This window comes from Diadema antillarum, unplaced genomic scaffold, assembly GCF_040938485.1.
Source record: "Diadema antillarum isolate AM-2024a unplaced genomic scaffold, OU_Dant_1.0 scf00000049, whole genome shotgun sequence".
NCBI classification, from domain to species: Eukaryota; Metazoa; Echinodermata; class Echinoidea; order Diadematoida; family Diadematidae; genus Diadema; species Diadema antillarum.
The window spans coordinates 2,072,914-2,085,363 of record NW_027270938.1 but is presented as its reverse complement, the minus strand read 5'-3'; the positions used below and the strand labels follow the sequence as shown (position 1 = coordinate 2,085,363).

The 12,450-nt window shown below is 39.2% G+C and overlaps 1 protein-coding gene across 1 annotated transcript in view; it reads right to left on the bottom strand.

The window, feature by feature from the left end:
* The window catches only part of LOC139715523 (HEAT repeat-containing protein 1-like), a 60,124-nt gene that overhangs the window by 33,264 nt on the left and 14,410 nt on the right, over window positions 1–12,450 (bottom strand). The window contains exons 15-26 of the mRNA XM_071627089.1: window positions 11,435–11,638; window positions 9,623–9,848; window positions 8,419–8,582; window positions 7,265–7,457; window positions 6,114–6,298; window positions 5,483–5,710; window positions 4,834–5,070; window positions 3,962–4,093; window positions 2,797–2,888; window positions 1,887–2,054; window positions 1,076–1,191; window positions 199–320 (exon numbers count right to left, since the gene is read on the bottom strand). Of these exons, the coding sequence (XP_071483190.1) occupies window positions 199–320; window positions 1,076–1,191; window positions 1,887–2,054; window positions 2,797–2,888; window positions 3,962–4,093; window positions 4,834–5,070; window positions 5,483–5,710; window positions 6,114–6,298; window positions 7,265–7,457; window positions 8,419–8,582; window positions 9,623–9,848; window positions 11,435–11,638 (2,067 nt within the window). The remainder of the gene's footprint in view (window positions 1–198; window positions 321–1,075; window positions 1,192–1,886; window positions 2,055–2,796; window positions 2,889–3,961; window positions 4,094–4,833; window positions 5,071–5,482; window positions 5,711–6,113; window positions 6,299–7,264; window positions 7,458–8,418; window positions 8,583–9,622; window positions 9,849–11,434; window positions 11,639–12,450) is intronic.

The window sequence follows — 12,450 nt, the reverse complement described above, 5'->3', positions numbered from 1 at the left end:
ATCTCCTTCCATAATTTGCACTTGGAAATACTCACAACTAATCATTTGACGTGTGACCAACATACAAATCTTTAAAAAAAAGAAAAAAGCTTTCAAAGTAGTAGCATATGTTTTTTAAACAGATCATTATGACTTAACACTCCTGTTGCAGTTGAATATCAAATTTTGAACTTTTTTTTTTGTTGTTGCTTAACTCACCGGAAAGATCTTGGCTGCTGTTGCCAGGAGGATCAAGGCATGATTATGTGTCTGGGGACTGTCAGAGGTTCTGATGCACTGCACGACCAGCTCCACATTAAACTGCTCTTCCTTCAGTTTCCCTGAAACAAAATGACAAAAAAGCAAGCTCAATTACGAGGTCACTTAGAACAGATCCCAGTATGTTATTTGTATGGTGTACTTTATCATGCTGACAAATGCAAATAATGTTCCATACCACCTGCGACCTTGTAATTCATGCTACGTTTACACCATTGTTCCCAGCAGCCACGGAAGTCATGTTTCAGGTCAACAGGAACAAAATGGGATGAACGTGAGACAACGTGAGGGGATGGGATGGGCAAACGTGATTTGATATCTGACATATTGCTATGATTTTTATAATGACAAATTTTATAGTAACAGTGCAAAAGATGACAACCATTAGCCCTATGTTGTATGTCACCTGTAAAGCAAAAACGAAACTGCGTATTCCCTCAAATATTCAAGATCCCTTCTATTTACATGTCCCAACCTCTGCATTATTTACTAGACAAAAGCTGGACTGAGCTGTGATTCTTCGCATGCCTTAAATTTCCCAAGACTGATCCTTCCTGAATTCCAGGCTCAAAATCAACACTGACCCCAAATCTCCTCACTTTCCGAATAGTCTCAGCAGCCCTGATAATATGCGACAGAAAATCACTTCCTTCACCCCATGCTTGCTTAGGAAGGCTCTACCCCCTGCTGGCTTGTGAAGGCTCCACCCCCTGCTGGCTAGGGAAGGCTCCTCCCCCTTCTTGCTCAGAAAGGCATATTCATGAGCTGTAAATCTACCAAACAGTGATAGTAACACAATGACATCAGCAAAAATTACCTAATTGTTCAGCTCCTTCTGCCTCTAGATGATTACAGATGTTGGAGAGAGTGGTGAGAAGGAGCTGCTTGATGTATTCACTGGATCCTTGGCCCGCTGCCGGCAGGTCCAGACACCTTGTTCAGACAGAATCAAGATGAACAGGCAGGTCAGAGTTAAACTAGAGCAACATGTCCCTTACTGTCACAGCCATTATGTGACAAATCCTACAACCCACTGTATCAACTCATATCTTGTTGCTTTTTTTTACATAAGATTGAACAAATTAAACTCATTTCATTTCAGTTCTGTATAATCACATCAAGACATTATATAAATGTGTTGTTGATGTTGGTTTTTTTCAAAGCTGCTTGGTTACAGACTTTTTTGCAGAACATCAACTTTCTGAGTGACAGTTATCTCAGGTACATGTATGCAGATGATCTAGCACAGAAACAAAATAAACAGCATGTATGAGCGCAGAAAACACACTGCTGTATTCTGCAGAATTTACCTCGTATGCATAGAAAACTTTCTAAATTTGCAACAGAGTTAATTAAGGTGAGATCTGAACAGATATTCTAGGGACTTTCTAGGTGAGAGTAGACAGAGTCTGAAATGAATTTGAAGCACAGAAACACATTTTACATTCCATAATCATCATAAAATCACATGAGAGATTGCTTTGATGAAACATGGTGAATAACACTTCAGTAAAGAATTCAGGCAATGAAAGCTTTGAATATGGCACAACACCAAACTTTAATTTCTGGCAGATGTAATTTTATGGTCATATCATAAAGCACATCAGGATCTCTCTGATTGGACTCACAGACTCAGGATGGTGAACACCGTGGGAACGAGAGTCTCCAAGTCTGCAATCTTTCCCAGCTTCTTCTGCTGCAGCATCTCCAAGATGGCCGTCACCCGTTGCCAGGGGCGACCCTCGATGTTTACCGCCTGGGCGGCCTCCTCTTCACTCGCCTGCCTCTGTTTCTGTCTGTAAGAGCAGAGACCATGTAAAACAAGGCTGGAATTGTCACACCAAGATTATTCTCCAAGTAGGTATTAAAAAATAATCAGTGACGTTTCCAGTAGCACTTCAACACCTCTATGCTGTCAACAATCATAGACTGAACATACATGTACATACATTATGAGTATGGCTGCCCTCTGTTTCATACATCACAGCTTAAGATCGATGGTATTTTCTAAATGCGCTATACAGTGCACTCTTGTTACAACAAACACGGTTACAACGAAGTAAAAATTCAGGCCACAAAATTACCCGATCTTTGTTCTTCGTTGTTTATTTGCTCGGTTATAATGAAATTTCGATATAACGAAAGAAAATTGCCGGTCCCGAGGACTTCGTTATGACGGGAGTCCACTATAACAGATAAGTCACGCATGTATGCAGTACTTTACGTAAAATTCTGACCAAAAGAGAACCCCTGCCATATGCTTTGCTGTTTTGACTTCATTAATATTTTCACTGGAGCTTCACATCGACTGAAATGTTATCTAAAGTCTATTTACTATGAAGTCTTCAATAATGTGAAGTTAGTCTCTACTTTTTCTACACACAATGTAGATGCATAAATGACCTATTCCCACAATCTAAATTTACGACACATCTTGAGACCTGTGATGTCTAAAAATCTGTGGTAACACAAATGCCTGGAAAGAAGTAATGCACAATTTCACGAATGTCAATAAAATGCGAAAAATGAAATGCTTACCTCGCTTTCTTGACTTCCTTCAAACTTTTTGGTTTCTGACCACCACAGATCTTGCTCAGTTCAGTCACAATTTGAGCAGCAGTGAAGGGCAACTGGGGAGGTCAAACGGTCAAAGGTCAAAAATTGATGTCTTTTAAATCCCTGGGAGGATCAACAAATTTTACTCATCAAAACTGACACTTAATTACCTCACCTTTACTGTCATTGCATGCATTACATTTGTATATGCACTATATGCATGATATGCATAATCTATACAAATACAATTGTAAAATACCATGTCTGCATTTCCTAAATGACTTTCCCACCCATCTCACAATTCATTCAGGGTTATGAAAACTGTGATTGATTATCAAATGATGTCAGCCAATATGCAAGGCAAAAAGTCAAGGACTTTGTCCTACATACATGTACATGTACATTCCTAAACTCTAATCCCAAGCTATAACACACACTGGCACAAACATACACACAAACAATTACGTACAATAGATATAATCTCTGAATACCACAAATAAAAACAGATATACTGGATACAGCTACTCTTGAAAACACCTTAAAGGACAAGTTCACCTTCATAAACATAAGGATTGAGAGAATGCAGCAATATTAGTAAAACACATCATTGAAAGTTTGAGGAAAATCGGACAATCCGTTCAAAAGTTATGAATTTTTGAAGTTTTTGTGCAGTAACCGCTGGATGAGAAGACTACTGCAGTGTATGAATAACTTAGATGTCACATGCGTACAACAATATAAGGAAAATATAAAGAGAATTTCACAAAATTCCATCTTTTGAAAAAAGTACACATTCCCTTGACTCGTTACCGACATATGTTAGGGGTAATATTATTTCCCCTGCCTTTAGAAAGAGGCAAGTCAAGTGCTCCTTTATTATGCGAAAAAAGTGAAAATATGTTGAATTTTCTTTACATTTTCTTTATACTGTTGTACCCATATGACTCACAAGCTGTAGTAGTCTCCTCATCCAGCGGTTCCAACACAAAAATTTTAAAAATGCATAACTTTTGCATCGATTGTCCAATTTTCCTCAAACTTTCACTGATGTGTTCTACTAATATTGCTGCATTCTCTCAATCCTTATGTTTATGAAGGTGAACTTGTCCTTTAAAACTGGGCATATACTATTCATACACAAGCTCACCTTTTTGATGACCTTAGCTATACGACCAGCCGTAGCTGACCTCTCGGTGTCCACCTGAAGGTCAATCAGCTTGCTCAGGACTTTCTGCTGGACGTCATCTGATGGTAGGGCCAGGTAGAATGCTGGAGACAGCTGTAGAGACAAATGGACACACATGACACACAAACACATTTTTATTAACAGGTTGCAGTACAATAATGCAATTTTCACCTGCACTGTCACTTCAAAAACTACACGACTACAGTACTTCTCTTCCAGGGTCCAACTTGCAGTTACAGAAAATAAGCAAAAGTCCTCCAGTGAAACCTAAAGACTGTAGATCTTCAGTCTCTCTACGATACATACTGTATATGAATGTGCACTTACACAGACAAACAAACACACACAGCCACACGCACTAACACAAACACATTCTGCCTATCCTGCTTTGTAAATCTTAATCTCCTCTTTCCCTCATTCTAATCTCCTTTTGTTTTTTTGTCTTACCTCATCAAACTCAAAATATCATTCAGATATAATGCCAGTACTTCTAATTTGCATTTACACATCAGTCTTTTAATTCAATGTTCATGATTTTAACAATTACACATTATTGTTTCACTGTTACACTTTTAAGTTTGCATAGTTGTTCTATCTAGTTCTATGTTAGGTCAAATGGACCCCTTTGGAAATTAGTCATTGTAAAAGATCTAGTCATCAAGAAATGGAATAAAGACTTATTGAATGTCAAAACAGAACAGAAAGTCACAGCAGGCATCTACAGCAAGAAATCTTTAACTACTTTCCTCCAGGTAAAGAGACAATATTCAATCAAGAACCATGACAAATGGAAGAAGGAACGACTAAACTTTTGAGAGAGGAACAGGTCTTACCTGCAGCAGGGCCACAGTCCGAGGAGAGTCCATTCCTTGTGTCGTTGGGTCCTCCTTAGAAAGAACTCTTAGGAATAGGTCCAGAGAGTCACTGTTGGCCATCTCGTCTGCCGTCAGTGGGGTCACATGACCAAGAATGTGGTGGAGGGATCGAGTTTGCGCCTCATCGAGGAAACCTTGGTCTGTGAATTCTACCAAAAGATCCTTGAACATGGCCAGCACCGATGACAGAAGAAGCTATAGAAATGAAGCAACGAGATTTGAATTCTTGAGTCATACATTATATCAATCCAAACAATAGGAACACATCAAGGATAATCTGATCTGCTCATGTAAATGTTATTGTATCAATTCACTATAGAGAGTAGTTAAAATTATAAAAGCAATGTACATCAACTACCTGGGTAACTGTATTATATACTTTCTTCTGCTCCTCTTTCTGGTGTGAGGGAATGTGTTCATCAAGCCCTGAGCACCAAAGGTTCGTTGATAATGTCATTTCAGGACAACTTTTCCTGACTTTTCAGCAAAACAACAATCACCAGCTTCAAGCACAGAGTAGTTTACTATATATTGACTCAAATATCACATACAGCTGTATGTCTACACAAACACATTCACATGAGAAAGTTATAGGGTGAGGACTTACCTTGCTATCCACTTGTTGAAGTAGTCCAAGTAGAGAAGTTTGAGCATGGTGTGGAATCTCCCCTTTCTCTTTCACACAGTCCAGCAGCCACTCGAGGCAGAGTTTGGCCTGCGTGGCGCTGTCTACTTTCACATCCATGCTGGTTGCAGCTGCTGCTCCCCTCTTCTTCTTTGACGGTGTCTTGACCACTGGCGCTCTATTTGCTTTCATGAGGAGATTCCCCAGGGCCTGTAGAAAATTAATATTCAGGAATTATGTCAAATCAAGAAAATCAGATAAGAGCAAAGACTGAAACCTGCTAAATGATATCAGCTGTACTTGAGGACCATCTTAGAGATACTTTGAACTATAGGTATATTATACCTTGATGTTATCTGTAATGGAAACAGGTACTGAAAGGATGTACTTCACAAGCTTAAGCAGCTGTAACATTTTGTTTAATCCCATCATCAGACTCATTTTCTTTTCTCTCTTTTTTGCTAAATTTCTGACAACTAAATCCAAGACTTTCACTCATGAATTTCGTCTTGACATCTAGCCTGGACTTCAGTTTGATCTTGGGAAATTCCCACACACAACGAGCCAAACACAATGCTGTATTTTCTTGTGACAAGGTTACCAAATCAAGTACCTGTTTGACATAGTCTGCATCCATGGACAGCTCCTCCTTCTTCTTGAGAAGACGGTGAACCAGCCAGGAGTATGGGGTGGGGCCGTTGCCCTCGTAACTGTCTCCGAGCGCTGCCAGGCACTTCAGGGCCACCACCCTCACTGGTTCCAGTGGACTTGACAGTGCAATCAACAAGGTAGGCACAGCTAAATAGGGGGAAGAGATGCAAAATCATCAATCACATCACAAGCTGGAGGTCATAGGTAGATGTGTTCTCATATTTATGGCTCAGCATGGCTGCAAATTTGATCAAATTTGATCAAATTTCGACAAGGATCAGGTCTCTGTTTCACAGTATCCGTGGAGAATAAACCAACTGCTAAGAGTTAATTCCCCTTTCACAGAATTAGCTACAGGGTAGACAATATTCCTTCTCAACTTCTCATCTTACTCTGACGATGCTATTACAATTCATCTGTCTGTTTCAAGATCTTTCACACAAAATTGTAATTTAGATGTACTCACAGAAATAAAATGTTTCTCAAGATAATGAAATCATAAGTTCACTCTTAAGTGAATCATCATGATTACAATACTCCAACAAGTACCAAACACTGTACTAGTTCAAATTGCTGTGGGCAAGGCAGTTTGGTAGCATACAAAAGTATGCTTTTACCAGTAAATATTATATTCAAGGAAATAGATTAATTGACAAAATCTAGCCCTTCTTAGCTAAATAGTCTTCCAGTTCATTGGTATATTCTGAATACAAATTCAAAATCTGCAAATAAGTTAAACTCAAACTGAAATGAAACTAACACCTCACATATCTTCTTTTTTTTTCCCCCTCTGCAACAAAGACTATCATTGGAGGTACACAACAGCATTATCCTTTATGGCTTTACAACAACAAAAAAAGGAGAGAGAAAAAAAAAACTTCTCCATTTCAGTTTCACTACACAATTATTCTGTCATCACATAAGTGTTCTTTTTGTCAGTCTTTGTATGAAAAGATGAAAGCGAAGGGGGAAAAAGAAAGGAGGAAATGGTGTGAAATTTTGACGAATCATCTCTGCTTTTTTATTTTTTCTTATGCCACTACAGATACGTGCTCTGTCTAAAAACAGTAAAAACCATAAATAGCTTGCAAACATTCAAAACTGTCAATTTACTAATGCTCTCCTTCTCCAGTAGCTTGAGCACAGCATCTTGTGGTAGTGACTGGTGGAGCACTGCCCCCATGTTGAGGCACCTGACCTGGAACATGGGGGTCGGAACGAATCCCACAGCTCTAGGGGAGGTCACGTGACCCATCCAGCCTACTTGCAGCAGATTCACGAAGTGCGGCAGATTGGGGAAGTGGTGCTGTTGAAATTATCATGAGAACCACAATCACAGGTTGTTTGGTGTTTTTTCAAAGTAAAATGTATGTCACACACACGCTTCACTTCAGACGATGTATAGTTTACATATTCAATACATGACTCCCTTTTAGGGATGCTCTTCACATTTGCAAACTTCTTCACTGGACTGTTATTTCTGCAGAATTTATGCAATATCTTGCCAAAGGGGTGTTATGGAGATCATCATTACAACACTACATTGTTATCACATATATATTATAAATCACTTTACCCAAGTTGACTGAATGATAAATGTGGTTTAAGAAGCTCCTTTTATGCACAATGGTATTGAATGGCAAACTATAGTACTGGCTTTCAGGGCAAGGTGATGCTATTCATGACACTTGATGTATCTTTGTTCGCCATTTTGTCAGAATTGTACAACTGAACTATCATGACATCACAAAGAATACAAAGGCTATTTTTTCCTTCAGTTGACATTTGATACTTATACATCATTTTATGTTCATTACTTTACGATTAAAATCATGAAGTTTTGTTACAGGCCAAGAGCTCCTGTGATGGACCTACTGGGTCCTTGTAACTCATAAAATGTATTTCTTTCCACCTACCCTGGCACTTTCCTACAATAAGACAAGAAAAACAAACAAACACATAAACAGGCAAATTCAGGAAATAACAAAACAAAACAAAAGTTTCCAGTGATTCTGGAACAAGATAAGGAACCACCTTTACATTGAGTGGAGCTCTGGGGGTTGTTTCATCAACGTTTGTCAGCGCAAAAAAGTTGTCATCGCTGACAATCACCATGATAGTAACAGTCAGTGACCAGAGCATCTCATCCAATCAAAACCAAGGATTTTGCTGAAATTGTCAGCGCTGACAAACGTTGATGAAACACCCCCCTGACTTACACTGATGATGGCATGGCATTATGTCATAAAATCACCAAGTTATTGTACCTTCATGATACCCTGGACAGCTTCTCTAAATCTTGGGCAGGGTCCACTCTTTATCCTGCAGTCCATTGACCCTTCCAGCAGGATGTCCAGGAGTTGAAGCAGGAAAGTCACATACTGACCTTGGAGGTCATCAGTCCCTGCACCGGGGACCCACCACTTAGTGCCTGGAATGACATCATGAATAAATATTTTGATGTAGGACTTTTAATTGGTATCAGGCATTAGGCATGAAATACCAGGTGAGTTTGGTATGAAGCACTAGAGACACAAGGTAGAATTTAAACGGCATAGGGTGTAAGGTACATCATATAAGTGTCTGGTATATACGGTAGGATGTATGTGTTTGCAGAATGATGTATGGGTGCAGGTCTGAGGTATGAAATGTAGGCATAAGCACAAGTATTGGTTTAAGATACGAGGCATACGTTGTAGGTAGAAGTACAAGGCATAAGGTATAGACAGAAGTATTGATTTCTGCATTTTCCATAGGCTTCTGTCTTCTGTTAAAATACTAGTAATATACATGTACAACTTAAGTGTGTGTTAGTTTCAATGGCAACATTTACTACTGTTCTTTCAAGTTGACTGCTAGAACTGTACATATGATAGATTTTTTTTTTCAAAGAGAGAGAGAGAGAGAGAGAGACAAAGTGCACATCAAGCATGAGCCCAACATGTTTGCAGACATCGCTATAATAATAATGATAATAATAAAGTACATTTATAATGCGCCGTATCTATCATTACTGATACTCTCGGCGTATGAGAGCCTGTAAGATTCAACACATGCTGTGTACACATGAACAGCTAATAGTTTAACCAGTACAACCCTTCAAACCCAATCCATATCACACACATTTATGGGTTATCTCCACTCATCATCCTGGTCTTTTACTGCACCATATCTTCTGACATTAACAACAATTATAAAATATTATTATGTCATTGTGTTATAATTTGCAGTTTTGAGTGTACATTCCACACTGAAATGTTCCTTCAACAAATTGGCAGGAAATATGAGGCAAAAGCTCTAATATATAAAAACCTCCATTTTTCTGATGTTTTCTTCAAAACTAAAACCATTCTAGGTATTATGAGTTCTTCACTCTTGACCCTGTATTCACTATTTTATTGACTTTCCTCCTAAATAACAGAAAGAAACAAACAACGCCAAGAAATGGCACCACAAGAAAGTGCATCTCACCTGGAGTAAGCTGCTGGGACAGCGGTGCCATTGAGAGCACCAGGCTTTCCAGCAGCCAGCCAATGGTGTGCACCTGAGCTACATGGAGGTACACGGTACCGGCCACTCGGTGCTTCTTCCTCAGGGTTAGCAGCTTCACCAGCTGCTGGTGGTAGTCTGTGGGGAGGGGATCCGTTGCCATGGAAATAGGCTGGAGGATGGTCTCCTCTTCTTCCACTTGTTCTTCCTTGAGTGACAAATTTGTAATACAAAGGTTTTACTGTAAGATAGTTTGGTTCCATAACTGCATTAACATTGAATACTGAAACATCCATGTCAACCTACGACAGATCACAATTCTTCTTTTTTTTTTCACTTTACATGATGAATATTTACAGAGGCATATACATGTACATTTGCAAATATCGAAAATGCATATCTCCTCTACACAAACAGCATAGGACATTGTGATATAACTACTGATTCTCAGAACTAGGCAAGTGCCAAAATATGTCTCGCCCATTTGCGTAGAAGAAATTCATGTTTTTCTAACTCCCGGAAGCTCATTGACCCCACCTATGACCTCTGACCTCGTGGTGACCTTCAACTCCCCAAGGGACATTCACCAGCCAAGTTTGGTCACAAACAGACATAGGGATCAAAAGTTATGAGCCATAATCGAAACGCGCCGTAAAAACTTAACATTGGGCCCTAAAAGTTTGTTAACCCCTGACTGCGACCTTTGACCTTGTGATGAACTCCAACTCCCCAAGGAACATCTACCAGCCAAGTTTGGTCACAAACGGACATAGGGATCAAAAGTTATGAGCCATAATCAAAATGCGCCGTAAAAACTTAACATTGGGCCCTAAAAGTTCGTTGACCACTGTCTGTGACCTTTTACCTTTTGGTGACCTTCAACTCCCCAAGGGACATCTACCATCCAAGTTTGGTCACAAACAGACATATACATCAAAAGTTATGAGCCATAATCGAAACGCGCCGTAAAAACTTAACATTGGGCCCTAAAGTTCATCGACCCCTGCCTGTGACTTTTGACCTTGAGATGACCTTCATGTTTGGTAAAATGTGTAACTTTGTATAACCACTCTTCCCTCCAAGTTCGATTGAAATTGAAGTCCTCAGTAGAGAGTTATTCAAGTTTTTGTAGTGTTACAGACGGACGACGGATGGACAGACGCTGCAGACGATCCCTTAGTCTCCCCGCACCTCCGGTGGGCTCGACAAAAACCAACAGCAATTTGTCTTCCTTTTTATTTAGAGTGCTTATAAACAAAATATTTCCACTTTTATCAGATCATACAATGTACCATAAATATCATAACATAATGCCTCTTGTAACACTTTGTGGTAAAAAGAAAAGACACCAATTAAGAAATCTGTTAACTTTCAGTAGTACAAAATATTGATTGGTACAACAATATATAATGGCAAATGTATCATTAACAATGAGCCCCTTGAATATATTGGAAAGGTATGAATGAGGCCAGGTAGTTTCAGATGGAAGACAGTGCTTGGTTTGATAGAGGTATGACATAATCTCCTAATTTACATTACACACAGTGCCCTCACTGTGGGACTGTAACACTGATACACTCAACAACACAAGTGATTTTTTTTCTCTCTAATATCACAAATAAGCTGGGGGGTTTTGGGGTATTTGTTTGTTGTTGTTTGTTGGGAGGATTTGTTGATGGTGGGTGATTTTTGGAAAAAAAAAATTAATGAAAGTGGGTTGGCAGTTTCAGACATGAGCCTGGCCCATTCAAAGTTGGGTGGAAAGGTAAAAAGAAATAGCTGATAATTCCGTACCTGAAGTAGACCCAAAAGGTTTAACTGTTTCTGACATGTCTTCTTTACATCTGCCGCCAGCAATCCAAGCAGCTTGGTGCCCAGATCCAGCTTGGCTCCTGCCTCCCCAGTGTGCTGCAGCGCCCTCAATAGGATCGTCTCGACCAGGAGACAGTAGGCCTCGGGTCTAGAGAAACTCGTCATATTGGATAGGAGTGCCAAGATCTGGTCCAAAGGGACACAGAATACAGCAGATTACTAGAAACAACACATGCATAGTGTGCCTCATAGCATTAGTGAGTAAAAAGAATAAGAATAAGAATATTTTCAAAATGTAGAACAAAATGCAATAAACAAGGATGATGACATGGCAGAGTCACCATAAGAATTTGTAAGTTGGGACTCAAGGAAGCAGAACAAAAGAAGAAGGCATGCATAGATTATACACAGGTGAACTTGCAAGCAAGCAGTATTGTAATGGAATTACACTGCTACATTTCTGAAATACGTGAACCTCCTATGTCATCATTCTTGTTCAGTGTAATTTGTTTACGGTTTTTCAAAGTATTGTTTCTCTGCTCAAGAACCACAATAAATTCCACAAATCTATTCATGGAGTTGTTGATTCATGTGCTACATGACGTGAAATTATGAAAATTGTGTGGAATGTCCCTTTAACCCTAAAGAGACTGGGTTATTTTGATGCCTCGTAGGACAGGGGGGGCTCATTGGGCCCCCCCTAAGATCTCGGCCGTTGACCGCGTGATCTTGCGATTGGAAAATTGGCAGGCACGTCACCCACAAGGTAATCTACAGAACTGATTAGGTAATTAATTCACAAATATTCAAATTTATTTTTAATAAATTAATTATGCTAATTTATGCATGATTTAAAAAAATGGCTGTAAATCTATAATAAAATGTCCAAAACTGCTAATTTTTGGTTTAGGTACTCGGTGTAGGATTTTTATTGAATGTACATCAAAAAAAAAAAGATTTTCTTGTATATTGTATTGTTTTTTAAATTTCTTATGTAT